This window comes from Carettochelys insculpta, chromosome 14 (genome assembly GCF_033958435.1).
Source record: "Carettochelys insculpta isolate YL-2023 chromosome 14, ASM3395843v1, whole genome shotgun sequence".
NCBI classification, from domain to species: Eukaryota; Metazoa; Chordata; order Testudines; family Carettochelyidae; genus Carettochelys; species Carettochelys insculpta.
This window is the reverse complement of record NC_134150.1, coordinates 45778324-45799897: the sequence shown is the minus strand read 5'-3', so window position 1 is coordinate 45799897 and position 21574 is coordinate 45778324. Positions and strand designations below refer to the sequence as shown.

The following is a 21574-nucleotide window of genomic DNA, read 5'->3' as shown; positions in this document are numbered from 1 at the left end:
TCCAAATCATTTGGCATGTACCTGATCAGTGTTTTTGGTTTCAAGCCCCTGCTTTAACATTTAACACCTTTGCCTGTGTTAGCATGAAGACAGCTGTGATTTTTCTACCTCAAATGCAGTGTGCATCTCTTTGGTATTTCCTTGCAGGTGTCTATCCAGCTGTGGTCATCAGGAAATATAACCTGCTAAACACAGTCAGAACTTGTTAAAATTAACTGTCCTGGCTTTTTCCTGATACTGTAACTTCAACTAATTTTTTTTTAAAAAAAAAGGATGGGGGAGGGAATTTCAAAAAATAGTGACATATTGTAAGGTCAAACTGTAATCTTGAAATCATTTGTTTATTGGATGACTTTCTGCTCAGTTTGGGAACTTTTGTGTTGCAATCATATGGTGAATTGTCTCTCACAAATCTTATTCACCAGATCTTTTCCACACTCTAAATTAAAAATGAAAGCTTTGAATACCAGAAGCACTGGTGCAAAGTTGATGAAGAAATCATCACTCAACATTGATAAACTGGCTAATTATGACCCACTATGGTCATTATACATTATACATTATTTTAGTCATGAATCAGCATGTAGGTGGTGGGTGTATGTATCAGATTATTCTCTTGGGGGATTTCAAAGCCAGGGTTGGAAGGGACGCGGATCTGTGGCAGACTACCACTGGGAAAGGAGGAGTCAGCAGCAGCAACTCCAGTGGAGTTCTCCTTCCAAAATGTGCAGAACACGAGCTCATCATCACAAACAGCCTGTTACACCAGAAAAACAAATTTAAGACCTCATGGCAACATCCTTGATCGGAGCACTGGCACCTCATAGACTACGTCATCATCCACGCTTGGGATTGGCATGATGTCCTCCTCACACATACAAAGGCCAAGGTGTTCCACCAACCTCCACCAATGGGACAATCTCATGCACCTTCTGTTGAAGTCAGTTGAGAACTACAGGAAAATGTGGAGCCCTTCCCATACTTTGGAAATCAACTCTCTGCTAAAGAGGACATTGATATGGAAATCCAGCATCATCTGAGCTATGCAAGCTCTGCTTTCGCCCGCTGGCGACAAAGGGTCTTCAAGAACTGGGACATCTATCCCAAGACAAAGCTCCTTGTATACCATGCAGTGGTAGTTCCAATGCTACTATATGAATGTGAAAGCTGGACAACATATGAGCATGAAGGCACTTGAACAATATCATCAATGCTGCCTCAGGAGAACCTTAAATATCTCTTGGGAGTATAGGCACACGAACACTAGCATCCTGGAAGAGTCGAACATGACCAGCATTGAAGCCATTATCATTCATGAGCAATTTTGTTGGACTGGTCACATGGTTCAGATGTCTGATCTGTGCCTCCCAAAATAGATTCTGTTTTCCAAATTGGAGGAAGGTCAGAGGAGTGTTGGGGGTCAGTGGAAGCTCTATAAGGACATGCTGAAGGTGCACATGAAAAAGTGCAGCATCGATGTCGATGCTTGCGAGAATCTTGCCCAAGACCATTCCCAGTGGAGAATGGTAATCTGTGAGGGGATGGCGCAATTTGAGAGGACCTGCCACAGTGCAGATGAGGAGAGGTAGAGAAGAAGAAAAGAGCATCAAAAACTGCCCGTGCCCATCCAACAGGTGTCAACACCTGCCTCTTCTGTGATAAAATCTGCAGCTCTAGAATTGGGCTGATCAACCATCAATGGACTCACAAATAGAAGGGTGACATGAAGACATCCTACTCATTATCAAGTGAAGGCCAAGAAAAAGAGGAAGAACTATACACGTGACTAAGTGATAAGGAAGAACTGTTAAGAAATCTGTATAGATTGTGGAAGTATAACATTGTATAAGTATAACGTTGTATAAGGGGACATGCTGGATACATTGTATATGAGAGGGCATGCCAAAACATGTTACAAAGTATCTGAGGGAGCACACGTAGGGACAGTTAGCTTTTGAATGGAGAAGCAATTAAGATGAAGCCAGCACGTCTAAGAAGCAGGCATCAGAATGGAAGGTGTGAAGGGCAATTAGTTAAGTTAACTGGAAGCTGTTAAAGGAGATTGTCAAGGGTGGCAGGTAATTGAAGATACGTGACTGGTCTCAGGGATCTCGAAGGGTGGTGACTAAAATCTTTTTCTTCTTTTGTCTGTAACTTGTCTGTAACTTGTTCTCCAAAAAACTGTATAAATTAAGAGACACAAGCCCCACTCGGGGGGCTCACTTCTAAATGTATTAGCAGAGCGGCTTTGCTAATAAAACAGAGTGGTCTAATAAATTGTGAGTCTGAGTCAAACTTTGACAATTTGGAGGTTCCACCGAGATGGCAAGCGGCTTCACTGAGGCTGTGTGATCCCTGACTGCCTTGCAGGACGATCGTGGCAGCCGGCGCCTGGACGCTTAGTCCGAGCGATCCTCCACAAGACAGAAAGGTACACAGCAGCAGCGCAGTCTACGCCATTGAACTTGTTGGTTCCCACTCTGTTCGGGTAGGGGTCTTTGGATCCAGCTTCTGGAATCAGACGTCTCAGGTAATTATTATTTTGTGCTTTAAACGGTTTGAGGACTGTCTTGTCTTTGTGTCTATCCGTCTTCCTTGTGGTGTGTGTGTGAATCTGGGAGCCATCTCTGTCCGGAGACTGGCTGACCAAGAGGTCCCCGTCCCCACGGTCTGAATAAGTGGAATCTGCACAGCTGCAGCCGCACCACGCCTTGGGTATAACCCCTGGTGTGAAAGCAAGGGCAGTTGAGGCAGTAGCCTGTGGGCTCCTTTCTGTGTGTTGCACCGGGTACCGCTCTGCCGAGCCCGAATTTCCTTCTTGTGTGAGTGCTGTGTGAAGTCCTCTTGGAATGGGTAATCGAAAGTCTAAGATAGAACAGTTCCCTAAGGGAACTCCAGCTCATTTTATGTATTTCAGAAAGGGACCAGACTCTTGTAGGTTTCTTGAAAAATGGTCCAAATTAGCTCTAGAGAACCCCAAATTACAGCGGCCACTGTTAGGTTCTTGGGACAAGGGTCGAGTGGACGCTTTAAAAAGCAAACTCGTCCTCCCAAAAACCAAATTGGAGAGAGGAGAAGTAGACTGCTTCATGCAGTGGTGGGAAGAGGCAAATCGTAGATGGACTGAGTCAAAACTCACCTCTCTTAAAAATTCTAGCAAAAAACTAAAAGTTCAATTGGATGCAGTCTCTCCCACCACTAGTCCGAGCGCTCCCTTTTGCCCAGTCCTGTGCAATGATCCGGATCAAACCCGACCCCCACCATACTCCTGCGCAAATAAGAAATCAGAAAAAGAAAAATCTTCAGTGACTACAGATAATGAAAGTGAAGAAGATACCCTCATTGGCCTCGCAGCTCTGCAAAATATTATGAAGAAGAAATCCAAAGCAGACTGCAAAGATTCTCTTGACATCTCTTCTTGGAAAAGAGAACCTGATGGGAGGTTAATGAGAGACTCTGATCAAACTGTTGTGGCACCCTTATGAGTCCTTAAGATGGAGAAAGTGAGTCCATATGGGATTATAAGCCCTGGACTCGTACGGAACTTTTATCTATAGTTAAAGGTTTTCCCAAACCACAGGAAAACTCTATCAAATTTGCTGAGGAGTTTCTGTTAATCTGTGAAACCTATGAACCCTCTGAGACAGATCTCCTCCAACTGTGCAAATTGTTAGCTCCTGCCAGTTATTATGAAAAATGGTTGGCTGCTGCAGACTGGCCAGCTGAGGCACGCCACTCAACCATAAAAAGTACTGGCCCAGATTCGGCGTACAGAGACCGGTGTATGGCTCTTTGGAAGCGCCTGCATCAAGCCATTCCCAAAGTGTGGTCTCCTAAAACAAACTGGACAGCAATACGTTGCTGTAAGCAAGGGCAAGGAGAAAGCCCAGGTGACTATAGGTCCCGGCTAACTGATATTTTCCTACAACATTCAGGAATACAAGAGCCCAATGTAAATGGGCAGGGGGCCTTGGCACATGCATTTGTTGATAGTCTTCTCCCTGCCACAGGCAGCATGTTAAAACGAATAAGTGTGGGATGGGAGACTGAAACCATGGACAAATTGCTGGCAGTAGCAGAGCATTGCCACTGCACTTTAAAAGAAAAGGAGGAACAGTCCTCCCAAAAGTTAATGGCTCTGCAGATACAGCATTATTCAGGGCTAAGCAGACCACACCGGGGACAGGGACAGGGTTGCGGAAGGGGGCGGGGGGCTGGATTAACTGGGGTTTGTAACTACTGTAAACAGCCTGGACACTGGAAAAGAGAGTGTCCAAGACAACCTAATAATTGTATGGGAAATCAAGTGAACCCCCCGCTGGTTCCTCCAGCTGATCCCCAACCCTATTTTTCACCCCAACAATGACGGGATGCTGGGGAGCCTCAGAAAGTTTTAGCTCCCTTATTACCTCTGTCCCCTACTGGAGAATGTGTCCTGACTGTAAATGATCTCTCTCTCCCTTTCCTTGTTGATACTGGAGCTTCTCTTTCTACAATCCGCACCACTGACTTGCCTGTGGTTCCCCAATCTGGAAAATCTGTGTCTGCTGTTGGCATTACAGGGATCCCTACCTCTTTTCCCCTCTCAAAACCTTTGTCTATTCAGGTCGGTCCCCTCTCTGAGGAACATGCATTCCTCCTCTCTGATTCCACCCCTGCAAACCTTCTGGGACGGGACTTGCTATGCAAACTTGGCTGTTCTATTTACTGCTCCCCAGATGGTGTCTATCAGCAAATCCCTCAGTCTTCCTTATGTGATTCTGTAGCCTCCCTGCTGTCTGAAACTTCCCTCTCCACTCCGGTCCCTTGCTGTCCCTTAACTCCGTCCCTAGAGCACCTAATCTCTCAGGTTCCTTCCTCCCTATGGCCATCTCACCCATCTGAAGTGGGCCGATTAAATACTGACCCAGTTCGGATTACTGTAGACAATTCCAAACCTCTGCCTCACCTGTCTCAGTATCCTTTGAATCCTGAGGCAGAGGCTGGGATTGCTCCAGTTATATCTGCATTAAAAGAACAAGGAATTATTGTCCCTTGTTCCAGCCCCTGTAACACCCCTATCCTCCCAGTTCAAAAGGCTGATGGCAAATCATGGCGATTTGTTCAAGACCTTCGAGCTATTAACCGTATTGTCATACCTTCTTTTCCAGTGGTTCCTAATCCCGCTACAATACTAGCGTCTATTCCTCCAAATGCAACCCACTTTACTGTTGTAGATTTGTGCTCCACTTTCTTCTCTGTCCCAGTTCACTCTGAATCCCAGTATCTCTTTGCCTTCTCCTACAAGGGTCAGCAATATACATGGACTACCCTTCCCCAGGGGTATACAGAGAGTCCATCCTATTTTTCTCAAGCCCTAGCCAGGGATCTCGCTGATCTGGTTTTCCCATCAGGATCCACACTGATCCAATATGTGGACGACTTACTCCTGTGCTCCCCCTCTCTGTCTGCCTCAGAAACTGATTCACTAACACTTCTCACAGCTTTAGCGAACAAGGGTCATAAGGCTTCTTGCACAAAATTGCAGCTCTGCCAAACCTCTGTCACATACCTAGGCTTCCTTCTCTCCCAGGGCGCCCGTACACTCTCTCCAGCCCGGGTACAAGCCATCCTTAGCTTTCCCCAGCCTTGCTCTCCACGCCAGGTCAGAAAATTCTTAGGCATGACAGGGTTCTGTAGGCAATGGATTCCCCAATATGGTTCTCTGGCTAAACCACTCCAAGAACTCACTCAATACTCTGTACCTAACCCCATGCCATGGCCACTTGAAGCAAATGCTGCTTTCATCTCCCTTAAGCAGAATTTAGCCTCTGCCCCTGCCTTAGGGTTACCTAACTATGACAAGCCTTTTACCCTTTTCTGTCACGAACAATCTGCTTGTGCCCTTGGGGTTCTTACTCAGGAGCACGGTGACAGAAATCGCCCGGTGGCTTATTTTTCTGCAACCTTGGACCCTGTAGCCCAGCGTTTACCCCCTTGCCTACGCGCTGTAGCTGCTGCAGCGCGCCTGGTCGGATGTCTGAGTCCCTTGTCCTCCGCTCTCCTCTCACTCTCATGGTTCCCCATTCTGTGGAAACTCTCCTTCTGCAACGCAACACTGCTCACCTCTCCTCTGCTCGCCTCACTAGGTATGAACTTTTGCTGCTTTCAGCCTCACATATCACTATTAAGCGCTGCTCCCGGTTAAACCCTGCTACCCTCCTTCCTTTACCTAGTGATGGTGAACCCCATGACTGCCTTGCAACTGTCTCTGCTATCACTGTCCCGCTCCCCAACCTTTCAGATGTACCTCTCCCTAACTCTGACTTGGTATTATTCACTGATGGGTCCTGTTATAGAAATGACCAAGGCCACCTTCTTGCAGGGTACGCTGTGGTCTCTCTCTCTGAAACCACAGAAGCTGCGCCTTTACCCTCTGTGACCTCTGCCCAGGTGGCTGAACTGATTGCCCTAACCCGTGCCTGCTTTCTAGCCGAGGGGCTCTCTGCCACTATTTTTACTGATTCTCGGTATGCCTTTGGGGTTGTGCACGACTTTGGCACCCTCTGGCAGGCTCGAGGTTTTCTTACCTCTACTGGTATCCCTATCAAGAATGGCCCCTACATTGCCGCCCTCCTGTATGCAGTTTTACTACCGTCTGCCTTGGCAATTGTTAAGTGTACTGGCCACTCAGCGGCAGACACCGAGGTGGCAAAAGGTAATGCACTTGCTGATGCTGCTGCAAAACATGCCGCCACTATAAAACCTTCACCAGAAGCGTTTCTTGGTCCCCTCTCTGTCTCTGTAACGCCACCATCCCTGTCTCATCTCGCTCAGCTCCAGGATTCTGCCCCAGAAACAGAGAAAGACTCCTGGAGTGCTTTGGGTTGCTCTTTGCATTCTGATTCCCTTTGGCGATCGCCCACCGGTACATTTGTAGCCCCCCTCTCACTCTAGCTGCCCTGCTACATGGTGTTTCGTGTGTCGGCAAGGAGGGGATGGTCTCTGCTATGAGTAAGGCGGGGTGGTGGGCTCCCCATTTCAGCTCCTTTGCAACACGCCACTGTGCCGCTTGTGTTACTTGTCAAAGCCACAATGTAGGCAAATCTGTAAAAGTAACACAAGGGTTCCGGGGTTTGCCTCAAGCACCTTTCCTACACTGGCAACTTGATTTTGTACAAATGCCAAAGTGTCAGAAATACGAATTCATTTTAGTTATAATATGTCTATTTTCGGGTTGGATTGAAGCCTTTCCCTGTCGCAAAGCTGATTCATTGTCTGTTGCAAAATGTCTGTTAAACCACATTATCCCTACCAAGAGAATTCCTGCCACTTTGTCTAGTGACCAGGGAACACATTTTACTGGAAAAATTGTTCAACATCTAAACCAGATATTACATGTCACCCACCTGTTGCACTGCCCTTACCATCCACAGAGTGCAGGGGCAGTTGAAAGGCGAAATGGTGTGCTTAAAAATAAGCTGGCAAAAATCTGTAATTCCACAGGGTTAAACTGGCCAGCTGCTTTACCACTGGCCCTTATGGAAATTCGGTCATCCCCATCCCAGAGACACAAATTGAGTCCATTTGAAATCATCATGGGACGCCCTATGTGAACAATGGCTACTATTACCCCAGTCCCAGACCTAAACCTAACTCACAGCACGCTCCTCCAGTACTGCAAAGGGTTAATGCAAGCTGTGAGCTCCTTCCATTCGCAGGTGCGAGCAGCTTGGCCGACGGAACCCACCTCTGCTGCCTGTCACACTCTTGAGCCTGGTGATTGGGTCTACCTGCGGCACCACCTTCGGAAGCACGCCTTGGAACCCCGGTGGAAGGGTCCATACCAGGTACTGCTCACCACCCAGACAGCAGTGAAATTATCCGGCATCGCTGCATGGATCCACGCCTCACAGTGTAAGCCAGCGCCACCTCCAGGGGACCAAGCACCTCTGCAAGACCACGCAGAACCAGCTTCAACCCCAGAAGACAAAGAGGAACAGCCTGCAATACCTTACAATCTGCGCTCTCGTAAGGGTTGCCAGAAGCGGAGGGTAAGCAGACAGCAGGACCCAACAAACAAGAAGCAGTAGTGAGCCTAGCGCCTGCTGCCTGGTGGACGTAAAACCGTGACTGCTTCCAACATGTGTCCTTTGAGAAGCTTAATCCTCAGCTACTGTGTCCTGAGGGTCTGGGGAATCCAGAGTGACAGTGACAATTCGTTCATCCAACAACAGGTGCAGATAGCCCAGATCCTGAATATTTCTAATTGCTGGGTCTGCAGCCACATCCCAGCTCACTCACAAGCTAGTATCCCCACCATGGCAATCCCTTTAAATTCCTCAGAGCTTGCTGGAGAACCCTATCCACTTAAAAGGACATGGAAGGAAAATGACACTTGGGGGCTGGGAAAAACATATGTTCCTAAACTTATAAGTGTGGTGAAAGGAAAGGGCCACTGGTGCTGGGTGTGTAATGGGACAGGGCTGAATCTAGGGAGAAGCAGCTGTCTCCAATACATCGTGTCCCATGGTGTATGGCACTATTCAAACAAGGTTGGAGAATGGCGAACCGGGTATGGAAAGATAAACTTCCTCTCAACCTGGGATCAAACCAGAGATTCAATCTCTTGCTCCCCCTACAGCCTCCCTGAGAAAAACAGCACCATCTACAAATGTCATGTAAATGCTACCTCTTCTCCCAGTGAAAATCATCCTGTGCCCTTTGGGGGATACTATTCCTCCTTCGTAAATTCTTACATGTCAAAGGGTTGCAGTCAACCCTTCCCAGCTTTAATGGGACATCATTGGGTTTGTGGGGAAAATGCTTACACTGTGTTACCAGCAAATTGGTCAGGTATCTGTTATCCTGCTCAGCTTTTCCCACAATTCCGGGTGCTTCAATCCCTCCCACGAAATCGCCTCCGTAATTTCAGGCAAAAAAGGAGGGACTTGCCAGATGCTAAATGGTATGTAAATAACATAAGCCCCCTAACTTGGGAAGAAGCTGTTGGCATTTCTTTAATCCCAGTAGTGGGGGTAATTCACCATGCAAAAAGACTTTTAAGGTTACAAGCGGTGGTTGAGATCATGGCCAATGAAACAGGAGAGAGCTTAAAAGCTCTAGCCAAAGAAGCAGGAGCGGTCCGACAAGTGGCCCTCCAAAACCGTCGGGCATTAGATATAATACTGGCAGCCAAAGGAGGGACCTGTGCTCTAATTGGGACAGAATGCTGTGTATACATACCTGATAATACTAATGAGGTAATAAATCATGCTAGCCATCTGGAGCAAATTGCATACCTTCCCCACGAAGAACCAAGTTCCTTGTGGAAATGGATAAGTAACTTATTCAATTTCTCTAGTCTGGGAAACTGGTTGTTTCAAGGAATCCTGACTATCCTATTTGGAATTCTAATAATCTTTGTGTGTTTTCAATTGATTTCTTGTTGTACCCAAAACTGCACAAGACATACCATCCATCAGGTTACCCCTAACCAGAGTGCTAATCTAATGTTGTTAAATGTCACCAGTGAAAGTAATGAAAAAGAACGATTGATGTATGGAATCCAGTAAGTCGTTGGTCATGGGCGTAGCCTTGACCAAAAGGGGGGATTGTGGAAGTATAACATTGTATAAGTATAACGTTGTATAAGGGGACATGCTGGATACATTGTATATGAGAGGGTGTGCCAAAACATGTTACAAAGTATCTGAGGGAGCACACGTAGGGACAGTTAGCTTTTGAATGGAGAAGCAATTAAGATGAAGCCAGCACGTCTAAGAAGCAGGCATCAGAATGGAAGGTGTGAAGGGCAATTAGTTAAGTTAACTGGAAGCTGTTAAAGGAGATTGTCAAGGGTGGCAGGTAATTGAAGATACGTGACTGGTCTCAGGGATCTCGAAGGGTGGTGACTAAAATCTTTTTCTTCTTTTGTCTGTAACTTGTCTGTAACTTGTTCTCCAAAAAACTGTATAAATTAAGAGACACAAGCCCCACTCGGGGGGCTCACTTCTAAATGTATTAGCAGAGCGGCTTTGCTAATAAAACAGAGTGGTCTAATAAATTGTGAGTCTGAGTCAAACTTTGACAAGATGGATAGAGGTCTTGCTGTAGGCATGGCTAAATTATACTGTTGAGTTTTAAGCTTTTTCACACAGCGCACAGTCAGCCTGTGGAATTCTTTGCCAGAGGAGGCTGTGAAGCGTAGGACTGTAAGAGAGTTCAAAGAAGAGCCTGATAAATTCATGGAGGTTAGGTCCATAAAAGGCTGTTATCCAAAGGAGGTGTAGGAATGGTGTCCCTGGCCTCTGTTTGTCAGAAGGTGGAGATAGATGGCAGGAGACAAGTCACTTGATCATTGTCTTCAGTCTACCCCCTCTGGGGCACCTGGCACTGGCCAGTGTCGGCAGTCGGGATGCTGGGCTATTTGGACCTTTGGTCTTGACCCAGTAATGGCCATTCTTATGTTATGTTGAGTGGTATGAATCAGTACTGGGTGTGGTGATAACATGATCTTTAACTTGCCACACTTTCTGTTTGCTGAAAACTTTAATCCAAATTACAGATGTACTGTATATGCAAGCTCTAAATACAGAGAGAAGTAAATGAGAGAGTGACTTTAATCATTCATTCTATTATTAATTTCCTTCAGGATCTTTGTAGCTGCACCCATTAAGATTCATAAGTCATCTGTGCTCACATATGGCATACAGGCTTCAGGAGGACAGGATTTACATTTATAACAGACATGGAAATATGTTTTATTTTGATCTGTAACAAGGCTGTGCCAAAAAGACTGATAGACTGCTGAGCTCACATCCTTGTAGGCATCATTAGAAAAGCACCCTGAACCGAGCGTGACAAAGAGACAAGATCATTTCGTGAAGTGTCTTATATTCTATACCCTGTCTTACTGCAAGAGGGACCTCCCGCTTAAAAAAGAGAACTGGACACACATGGAAATGTCTCCAGTGGAAACTGATCCATTGCTGAAAATGTTTTAACTGCTAGTACAGGTACAATAAAACTGTTTTGGCACCATTAGAGAACGTGTGATCAAGATTTTCCTTTGCTAACCGCCATTTTCAGCAATGGGCCACTCCTAGAATGCAAAAGACGCAAGAATATCTGTCCTTGCCTTAAGTTACCACATACCACTGGTCCTTCTATAACACTGAACTAAGAAACCAACCACTATAAACCTTTCCTTCTTTAGTGTCAGGGTGATTGAGCAGCTCCTTCCACAGATAGACACACAGCATAGTAGAATCTTGTCTTCCCGCCTCCCTCACACCCCAGGCTGGTCATGTTTAACTCTAGCAATCTTTGCTGCCATTGTCCAGGTTAATTTTGTTTGTTCAATACTGTTTTCCCATTATCTTGACTTCCTGACAAAGTCAGTGATTAGCAATGGCCAAAAATTCCAGCAGCACCAGCAGAAGACCTTCTACAGGAGAACGTGGTGGCAGAACCTCAGGGGTGGGGTGGGGTTGGTCTACGGCAGGTGTGGCTGTGTTCCCCAGCTCTGGTTGGTAGCTGTTCCCCAGGTGGCCTGGTTGTGCTGCCCTGATGGCCACTTCTGCTGGGGGAGGCTGCAGTGGGGGATGCACTGCCTGGCCCCAGATAGCAGCTGCTCCCCTGCTGGTGGTAATTTACTACTGTTGTGCCAGTTGTCTGCCACATGCTACCAAACCCTTCCTATAATCTCAAGTTTCTTTCTTCTAGATGCATTGCTCTTTTTGAGCCCCTGTCCTACCAATAATATTAACATACAGGGGAGAATGTTCTTGGTGATTATAAATGCTCAGAAATTTACTAGTTTCAACCCCAGAATGGTACGACTATTATCACATGGGAGAATGGCGGTAGGAGATTACTGACTTTAATGTGCCCACAATCTTTCTGTTTTTATTTACTATGTTTCTAGCCCTTCTGGGTATGAAGAAAATCTTTAAATTATGAACACCTGCTGTCATTAGGCATATTGAAAACAAAATGTATTTCCATACTCTTTTAATGAAAACATGCAAATTATAGTTTTAAATGTTAAATTATCATGTCTATAAACAATATAATTGAAGTCTGATTTTGTTTATAACATGATTCTCTCTATCATAACACTGTATATTTCTGGTTTTAAACATCTCAAATGAGTCTCAGCCAAAGAGTCACACAAGAGAAAAGTGGGTGGAATTAGGATGTTGTGTGAAAAAAGGTTGAGACACCTGCTTTGGGGAAACAAAATCCCAAATCCAACAGCAAAAAGGCCAGTTGTATTGAAATGTTTTCCTGTTATTTTAGGATCACTTATTCTGAGATATGAGCATTAAAGATCTGTCTAGATTCGAGCCCATGAAATCTAACTATATATTTTAGATATGTGCATCTGTCTGTCTGTCCATCCATCTGTGAATCCTTTTGTTCAAGAACTCCACCTAATAATAAGAGGTATACAGCTTCCTCTTATCATAACTTAAAGCAAGGTAGGGATTTGGTTGTGAGAGGACAATGGGATGTGCCTGAAATCTGACTGTTTCTCATTGAACAGAAAGGGGAGGGTCTGACAGCAGGGACAGTTATGTGCCACGATCACCAGCAGGAGGGGGGCAGCAGGAGCAGGAGACAGTTATACCTCAGAGTGACCACTGGGTGGGCAGTCACACCCATGAGAAAGTGGCCAGCTGGGGCTGGGGCTCAGCATGCTGCAGGCCACCAGCAATGGGTAAGTGGCCCCCTGTCTCAAAGCCTCAGCCCAAACCACAGGCCCTCGGTCTCAGTGCTAGGCCAGGGAGCCGGGGAGCCCTGTCACCTAAAGGTCCTCCCACCATGTTCCCCCTCCCACCAGTGGCCCAGCCAACGCCAGGCAGCACAGGCCTTGCTTACAGCAGCCCAAAGCCACCAGCAGGGGAGCAACTGCTACCTGGGGCCAGCAGCATCCCCTGCTGCAGCCTCCCCCAGCAGAAGCGGCCATCAGGGCAGCACAGCCCAGGCCACCTGGGGAACAGCTACACCCCAGAGAAGGGCAGCACAGCCCCAGCTGCCATAGACCAGACCCACCCCACCCCAGAGGATTTGCTGGCCAAGCAGCACAGCCCCAGTCAGCCCTCAGAGTGCCTTGGGAGCTCCCTCACACATTCCAAGCTCATGCCTTGAGCTCCCCACCCTCTTTCCTGGTTCTGCCCCCACCTCCCAACCCACTGCCCCGAGCCCCACCAGCCCTTGCTCTGACCCCTCCCTCACACACCACTCAACTCCCTGCCTGAGCCCCCACATGCGCCCTCCCCACATTTGGCCAGCTCTGGCACATGGCAACGCTGGGTAAGCCTTCTAGTCTTTAATAGGCAAAACAAGGCTGTTCCTTCCATATGCCAAAACTCCACTATCAAGTTACTGACCGCCTCTCATTTCCACAAATCAAAAGCTGCCCACGCTAATCTTAATGTGGGGTGTGGGGCTCAGAAATGTTCTGGGGGCAGGCTAGTGTGTTTGGGGCATGGTATCCATTTGCCTTTGTTGCCATTGGCACCATGTTGTGCTGCACAACAGTTTTACTTTACAGTTACAGTGGATGTACTTTTTTGAAGATCCTGTGCCTACAGGTTCTTCAGAACTAACAGCAGCATGAGCCCACCTCATAGGGCCTGCAGATGGGTAAGCAAGAGATGGTGCTGCAAGGCCACAGTTCAGACACCAGTTGGGGTGAGATGGAAAGGTCAGATCTGCCCTCTACTGAGCAAGGCTGGACCAGCTAACCCGTAGAACACTTCCTTTCATTAGCTTCTGGCCTGATACTGCAAGCCTTACTCACACAAAAGAGTTCCTCTGAAATCAGTAAGACTGTTCAAAATGAACTGTTGTCTATATCAGTTCTCCCTCTATGCATTTCTGAGATATGCCTATCATCACGGTATCTGAACATTCTTGCCTCCTTTAAAATTATGTTCTTATGAACAAGAACTTAAGAACAGCCATTCTTGGTCAGTCCAAAGATCCAATTCTGTTCTTTACTATAGTTTCAAGCAGTTTGCCCAGTACTGAAGCTAGATTTTTCTGGCCTATAGTTACCAGAATCACCGTTGGAGCCCTTTTTAAAAATTGGCATCTCATTAACTATACTCCAGTCATAAGGTATAGAAAGTGATTTAAAGTATAGGTTACAAAGCAAAGTTATTAATTTTACAATTTCACATCTGAGTTCCTTTTAGAACTCTTGGGTGAATGCCATCAGGTTCTGGTGACTTATTACTATTTTCTTTATCAGTTTGTTCCAAAACCTCATCTATTGACACTTTGATCTGGGACAGTTCCTCAGATTTGCCACCTAAAAAGAATGGCTCAGGTTTGGGAATCCTCTCAGGTCCTCAGCCGTGAAGACTTAAACCAGATTTTATGGTTTCCAAAGTCCTTTTTAAGGGGTCTAAAACTTTCACTAAAAAATTCCCTATGTGAATGTAGCAAGGTAGCAGCTCTGTATTCAAATGTTCTGCCATAGCATTATAGGTGAAACTTCTTACCTTGCTCAATGGATTCAAAACACAGTTGTTGAGTTTTCTTCTCTTTTCAAGTATTCTGTTAGGGGTATTGGCAGTACTTTGCTGGGAGCTTTAATGGCTCTTACAAAGAGCAGGGAGTTAATGTGATTTCTTTAGCTCTCTAGGGCTGTGTCTATACTACAAAGAAATTTCGAAAGGGGGAACATCAAAAAAGAAAATCAAAATAAGGGATTTCGAAATAGCGCAGCTACACACACAAAACGGATCGCTGTAGCGATCCGCTATTTTGAAAGAACACCCTCCATTTTTTGAGAGAGAGCGTCCACACTGGAAAATGGGCTATTTTGAAATAAGCAGCCGGGAAACATCACGCACGGGGTCACATGGCTGACAAGCCCTTCCAGGTGACACAGCCAGCAGTGCCCTTAAGGGGCCCCTCCCAAACACATCCACCCTGCACACACAGAGCCCAGCAGAGCAGTACACAGCACTGCGTGGACTGTGCACCTAGAACCAAGAGGAGAATGGAGGAGCAGCAGCTGTCAGAGTCTGAGGTTGGCACAGTCACTGGGACCCAGGCAGTCATCACCATCCTGGGCTTGGTGGGTGCCCTGGAGCCCACCTTCCCACCCACACGTGTCCTGCAGGCCCTGCCAAGGGAGCAGCCACCGCTCCTCATCCCCCATCCCCCACAGCGCCTCTGGAGCCACCCCAGCAGTGGGGACTGGTGGGAGAGGCTGATCCTGGGCCAGTGGGACGACGAAAGGTGGCTCGCCAATTTTAGAATGACGAGGCACACATTCATGGAGCTGTGTCAGTGGCTCTCAGCTGCCCTGCAGCACATGGACACCTGCATGTGACCCACGGTCCCAGTCAAGAAGCGTGTGGGGATTGCCCTGTGGAAGCTAGCCACCCCGGACAGCCATCGGTCAGTAGGGCACCAATTCAGGGTGGGCAAGGCCACCGTGAGCGCCGTCCTCCTGGAGGTAAGTCAGACAAGGGCCCCACACTCTCCCCAGGAAGGGGCAGGGGCCCCTGGGTGAGGGGCCTGCAGGGGCAGGGGATGCCCCCCCCCACAGATGCGCAGGCCCACATGTCGATGCCTCCCTACAGGTGGTCCAGGCCATCAACCACCTCCTCCTGCGGAGGGTCATCCGCCTCGGCAACTTGGATGACGCCATGGCGGGATTCGCGGTTCTCGGATTCCCAAACTGCTTCGGCGCACTCGATGGCATGCACATTGCTATCCACACCCCAGACCGTAGTGCAGGATGCTATATAAACCACAAGGGGTACCTCTTGGTGGTGCTCCAAGCGCTGGTAGATGCCCGGGGCTGGTTTACTGACATCTGTGTTGGCTGGTCCAGTTGAGCCCATGATGCGCCAGTATTCCGCAATTCCTGGCTGGGGTGGCACATGGAGGAGGGCACCTACATCCCTGCCCGGGAGCTCCCTGTGGGAGACACAACAATGCCACCCTGTATAGTGGCCGATGGGGCGTACCCATTAAAGCCATGGCTGATGCACCCCTACACTGGGCACACCACTGCCAGCCAGGACCTTTCTAACGCCCGCTTGAAACACTGTTGAGCGGGCCTTTGGACGCCTCAAGGGGCGTTTCCGATGCCTCAACACGTGGCTGGACGTGAGCCTGTGCAACATCCCCAGGGTGGCTGTGGCCTGTTGCGCGCTGCACAATGTGATGGAGGGCAAGCAGGAGTGCTACATGCCCGGGTGGGCTGTGGACAGTGGCCCTGGCTATGAGTAGCTGCCCACAGCCCCGTGCCACCAGGCACAGCGTGAAGGGGTTAGGGTCCGGGAAGCCCTCCAGGAGGCCTTCGAGCAGGAGCCAGGCTGACCCCCACCTGGCACATGGCTCACACTCACCCTGCAGCATGGCCCCCTGCACACACACAGGGGACACTGGGCTGCACAAAAAGGTTTATTAATGGGGGACTAACTATGTAAATAAACAGCTGCTAAACAGTGGTGTGGGGTCTTCCTACTGGGGCTAAATATGGGGGGAACAGGGAAGAACTATATACAATGGGGCAGGGGCATGCCCCCATGGCCAGGGCCACGGGCATGCCCCCATGGCCAGGGCCACAGGCATGGGCAGGCCTAGTCCCCCACAGGGGTGGAGGGGTGAGATCCTCTGCGAGTACAGGTGTCCCTACCGCCCCTGGTGAGGGGTCCCTGTCGGGGCCGGGAAGGGGCTGGAAGGATGGGGAGGTAGGGTCATTCAGGGGCTGAAGAACAGGGTGGGCTGGGGGGAGCCAGGAAGGGGATCCCTCTCCTGGCTGGCACTGGCAACCAGCCAGCTGGCCAGGGCAAGATGGGCGGATGGGCTGAGGGTGGGTGGGATGAGGGCGATGTGTTCGGGGGCAGCAGTGGGAGTGGGTTCAGGGGGGGCGGGCAGGGGGCCGGGGGGTGGGGGCAGCCGTCGGAGGGCTGCAACTGCCTCAGACCAGACCTCCCTCTGCCAGGCCCTCTCCTCCCGCTCCATGAGCAGCCGCTCTCGGAGCACGGCGGTCTGCTCCCGGATGGCGCGGTGTAGGCCTCCGCTGCCTCCTGGTGGTCGTGGCGCCATCCAGGAGCAGACCCTGGGGCAATGAGGAGGAGGGCTCTCCGGCTCCATCCAAGGGTGGCACAGGTGTGGTCTGGCCCTCAGAGGATAATGCTGTGGAGACACAAGGGGAGAGTGGCCAACCATCAGTGCTGTTGCCCGGGACCAGGGTCTCCACCTGCGCCATCCCCAGGCCATCCCCCGAGGTGGTGCCTCCCCTGCCCACCCCGCTTGGGGTTCCCATGTGCCTGCCGGGACCTCATCTGTGGGGCAATTGCTGGCTGCAGCCTGGCCCCCACATGCCTCCCCGGTCGGGCAGGCTAGGGTGCTGTCCATGGGTGCAGGTGAAGGATGATGCCGTGCTTGGGTCTGGGATGAGGCAGGGTACCGTGGGATAGGTTCCCCCACCCAGGCCACCTGATCCACCTGTCACCTACCTGGACCTCCAGAGAAGAGGTCCGGGGACACAGGCCTCGAGGGCACCTGGCTGGAGGTCTCAGAGCTCACTGTGATGAGTAACGGGCCCCCCTCATCTGAGTCGCTCCCGGTCCCCGCAGGTGTGGTCTGGCTGGAGGGTCCCAGCTGCTCCAGTGGGTCTATCTCCCGGTCGGGGTCTGGGTCGCCTGTGTCCACCTGCACTGACGGCTCTGGGACGTCCTTCAGGCCAAGGAGCTGTTGCAGGGCCCGGTAGTGTGGGCACCTCGGGCCGGCCCCAGCCCCCAATCAACTGCGGGCATCCTTGGCCTGGCTGTAGGCCTGCCTAAGCTCCTTAACTTTGGAGTGGACCTGAGCAGCCGTGCGCTCGGGGTGTCCCCGCTTCCGCAGCCCCAGGCAGAGCTGCCCAAAGGCAGCTGTGTTGCGGGGCCTCCCTGTGCCGTGGAGCAGCACCTCCTCCTCCGCCCAGAGGCCGAGGAGGTCTTTCATCTCGGCCTCGGTCCAGGACGGGCCCCTCCTTCTCTGGCCCTGGCTCTCCTCCGGCGATCCCTCGGGTGGGGAAGAGGGGCCCTCCTGGGGGGGGGCCCAGAGTGCAGGGGGCTCACCATCCCTCCGATGAGCTGGGGGCACGGCCGTCTGGCTGCTGGAGCATGTATAGGGCTGAGCTTGTGCTTCTCTAGCCCTAGGTACACTCTCAGCTTCCTGCATGGGGTTTCCAGAGCCTTGCAGCTTTAAGGGGCTGGCCCAGGGACCGTAGAGCCCCGCCGGGGCTTGCGAGCGCGTCTCCTGCGATCCCTGGAGCCGTTGCTATGGCGGACCCGCAATTTCGAAATTGTGGGCCGTGGAGCATCTACACATGCCCTATTTCAAAATTTTATTTCGAAAGGGGCCGCTCTTCCCAATCCCAGATGGGAAGAGCGATTTCGAAATTAGGACCCGTTTTTGCCGAAAACAATTTCGAAAGGCTGTTGAGCATGTAGACGCTCCGCAGCCTCTTTCAAAATTGAGGCCCCTTTCGAAATTAATTTTGAAATAGAGTGCTAGTGTAGATGCACCCTAGGCCTAAGAAGATTCTAGGGGCTGTCCTTCCCCCTCCTTTGCACTTCTGTTGCAAGGAAGACAGCTTGACATCTGTTGTTTAATGGATGAAAAACTGAAAGGTAATTTTGTAAGGGGAATAACCACTGTTCTTCTTAAAACATGTTTCAGCTAAATGGAGCTTTGGGAGTAAAACCAGAGACCAACTCCAATGCATTTGTAGTTTTGAGAACACAAAGTTTTCAGAAGGCAGGAGGCTGTCTTGGAAAAAGCACATGAATTTTAAAGTTTATAAACTACATTTTCTAGAGTACAATGTCCAAAAGAACCTATTAACATAAAGACAATTGTCGTCCTGGACTTCTCTGGGTACACGTGTTCTCCCCTTTGTGCTGGGGATTAGTCCTCCACCACTCAAGCCAATAGCTCAATAGTTCTCATAGCCCTTCCCAGGGTTTTTTCCCTTTAGAGATCTTTGCAAGTCCTTCCCATTACACCCCCTCCTTCCTCTGACTTTATTACTTTTTTTCCTACCTGTCTCTACCCACTCCTGAGAGTTTGGGCCTGACCTAGGACAAGGTTAACTCTTTCCATCTCAACACAGCACAGAGACTGCATACTCTCCCACAAGGAGGGTAGACGTCAGTACACGTGGCGGTAGTCCAGCTCCATGCTAGCCCAAGGATGCAAACTCTCATGGACTTCTGAAACCTGCTACAGCCAGAAGCGACTGCATCCCACCAATTCCAATGCATGTGATGAAGTGGGTCTTTGCCCATGAAAGCTTATGCTCCAAAAAACTTTAGTCTAAGGTACCACCCGACTTCTCTTTGTTTTTGCATCTCACAAGTATGTCTGTCTACTGTGCTTGTCTGGCCTACTAGTGTCAAACAGCACACTCAAAACCCTATAGACCTGCCAATTTGTGACATCTGCAACCCAGACATGTACCCAGTGACTGAAATGTTAAACACCCATATTCTTTTGGTGCTTCATGTATTTTATTGATTATTTCAGTTTTCCTCTGACTGTTGTGGAAGCCATTTTATATAACAGAAGCCATTTAATGTTTCGTCTTTCTGCACGTACACAAGAGCTTGAACTTTTCCTGACCTATTTGGGAGTGGCCGGGAGAATTAGCTAAACAGAATGTGTTAATGAACTGTTGACGTTGGGGCTCCTACTCCCTGGTACCTGTTCCTCCTTGCTGATAAGAGTTTTCTCTCTGAGAATGGTTTATGTTTTATGAGTTATTTATGCCTCTGACGTTGGACTTGTTTGTGGAACGTGTAGGAGTCCTGTGACACCCAGCCCTTGCCCTAGGGCGGGGCAGCAATCAAAAAAAAAAAAAGGGTTATAACACTGTTGCAATACAATCCAGGCCCAGCCCTCAGTCTAGGGCGGGGCAGCAGTTCACCGTTGTAATACAATCCAGGCCCAGCCCTCAGTTCAGGGCAGGGCAGCAGTTCACAATAGTAATATAGTACAGGCCCAGCCCTCATTTCAGGGCGGGCAGCAGTTCACAGTTGTACCACAATCCCGGCCCAGCCCTCAGTTCAGGGCGGGGCAGCAGCACAAGGGTTTGAGCACAGGCCCAGCGCGGGCTAGCCCTGTCAAGGAGGGAGTAGGGGGTCGCAGGCCCTCCCACTCCACTGCAACCCAGCCTGGGGCCCTGGGGGTCGCTCACACACGACCACGGCAGTGGGGATCCAGGCCGCAACACACTGCCATGGATTCGTGAGCGTCATTCCCCGGGCCACTTCCTACCTCTGCCTCCACCAGGGGAAGGTCCCAGTCCATCTGGTCAGGGGGTCCCACGGGGGCTGTCTCCTCCAAATCGTCCACCTTCAGGGGCTCCGGCCAGTCGCTCATGTCGATGTCATTGGGATAGTCGGGCGGCGGTAGCACGGTGGGCCCGAGGCAATCCTGGGCCTGAGGGCTTCAGGGGTCCGCCGGGCCTCTGGGGCAGGCCGCTCCTGGGGCCCCATGGTCGCTCACCCTCGCCGGTCTGGCCGCGTCCGGGGCTTCTTCCTAGGCGGGGGGGTCTCTGCCGGCGTGAGGGTCCTGGCAGGTCTGGGAAGTCCAGGTAGTCCCCCTGGGGCATCTGGATCTGGGGTTGTTCGGGGCCGCTGGGGGCTTGCTCCTCCGGCTCGGCTGGGCAGCAACAGGCCCTCTGCCCTGGGCGCCAGGGAGCTCGTGAAGGCACCTCCTCCCTGCCCGGAGGCCCAGGCTTTAATGGGTCCCAAGCCCTGCCCTTGGCCCTTCTAGCCCTGGGCCCCGCGCTCTGAGGGGCGGGCCTCTGGTGTTCTGGCTCCGGGCCCAGCCACCAGGGCCTCTGCACAGCCTCCTCTGCCTCTGAGTCAGCAGGAGGCCATACTGACTCAGTACAAAGGGTATAAAGTACTAGTTAGCTGCATCAAGCAGCCTTGTTGAACCTGGCTTTACTGGTGTCCAGTTTGGCTCATCTGTTGTCTTATTGGATTCAATAAAGCTGTTTGTTAGCTGCCTAAACACAGGGAAGTCTTTTGCTTCAACTCTGTGAATCACATGTAATCAGAATACACCCCACACAGATCATCAGGAGCATTTGACCTTTGAATCTGCAGATTCCCAATTCAGACACCTACTACTTTTACTCTTGGATTATTTGCCTCTTGTGGACCATCAACTAGAGAAGGACTTCACACACAGACACACTGTTATTTGGTGACACTGTTTTCTGGACAGCAGTGCAGGTATTTATTCTAAAATACATTCCAGTAACCAATAGAGCTTTGTATAACTGATACTGTCTGAATGAGCAGCAGAAGGAGCAATGCAAAGCACAGCCAAGAGTGTTTCAGATTTCTTGCAAAAGAGGCCCAAAAGGAACTCCCTCTGTAAAATGAAACCAGTAATACAATCTTACAATGAATACAAATTTACAGCAGGTGCTACCACAACACCATAATAGTACATTTTGAGGGCTTATTGTTTGCCCTTTGGTCTCTGAGCCTGAAGGATGTACTTGAGCATTGTGTTTTCAGGTTTCTCTTCATCAAATATCTGAAGACTTGTAATA

The 21574-nt window shown here is 49.7% G+C and overlaps 2 protein-coding genes across 2 annotated transcripts in view; one reads left to right on the top strand and one right to left on the bottom strand.

Moving 5' to 3' along the window:
• The window catches only part of TERF2IP (TERF2 interacting protein), a 47338-nt gene extending 37276 nt beyond the window's left edge, over window positions 1–10062 (top strand). Inside the window, exon 3 of the mRNA XM_075009081.1 lies at window positions 7701–10062. Within this exon, the coding sequence (XP_074865182.1) occupies window positions 7701–8072 (372 nt within the window). The 3' untranslated portion in view covers window positions 8073–10062. The remainder of the gene's footprint in view (window positions 1–7700) is intronic.
• A 5519-nt stretch (window positions 10063–15581) lies between these two features.
• The window catches only part of LOC142020899 (carbohydrate sulfotransferase 4-like), a 55941-nt gene continuing 49948 nt past the window's right edge, over window positions 15582–21574 (bottom strand). The window contains exons 3-4 of the mRNA XM_075009140.1: window positions 16019–16125; window positions 15582–15685 (exon numbers count right to left, since the gene is read on the bottom strand). Of these exons, the coding sequence (XP_074865241.1) occupies window positions 15582–15685; window positions 16019–16125 (211 nt within the window). The remainder of the gene's footprint in view (window positions 15686–16018; window positions 16126–21574) is intronic.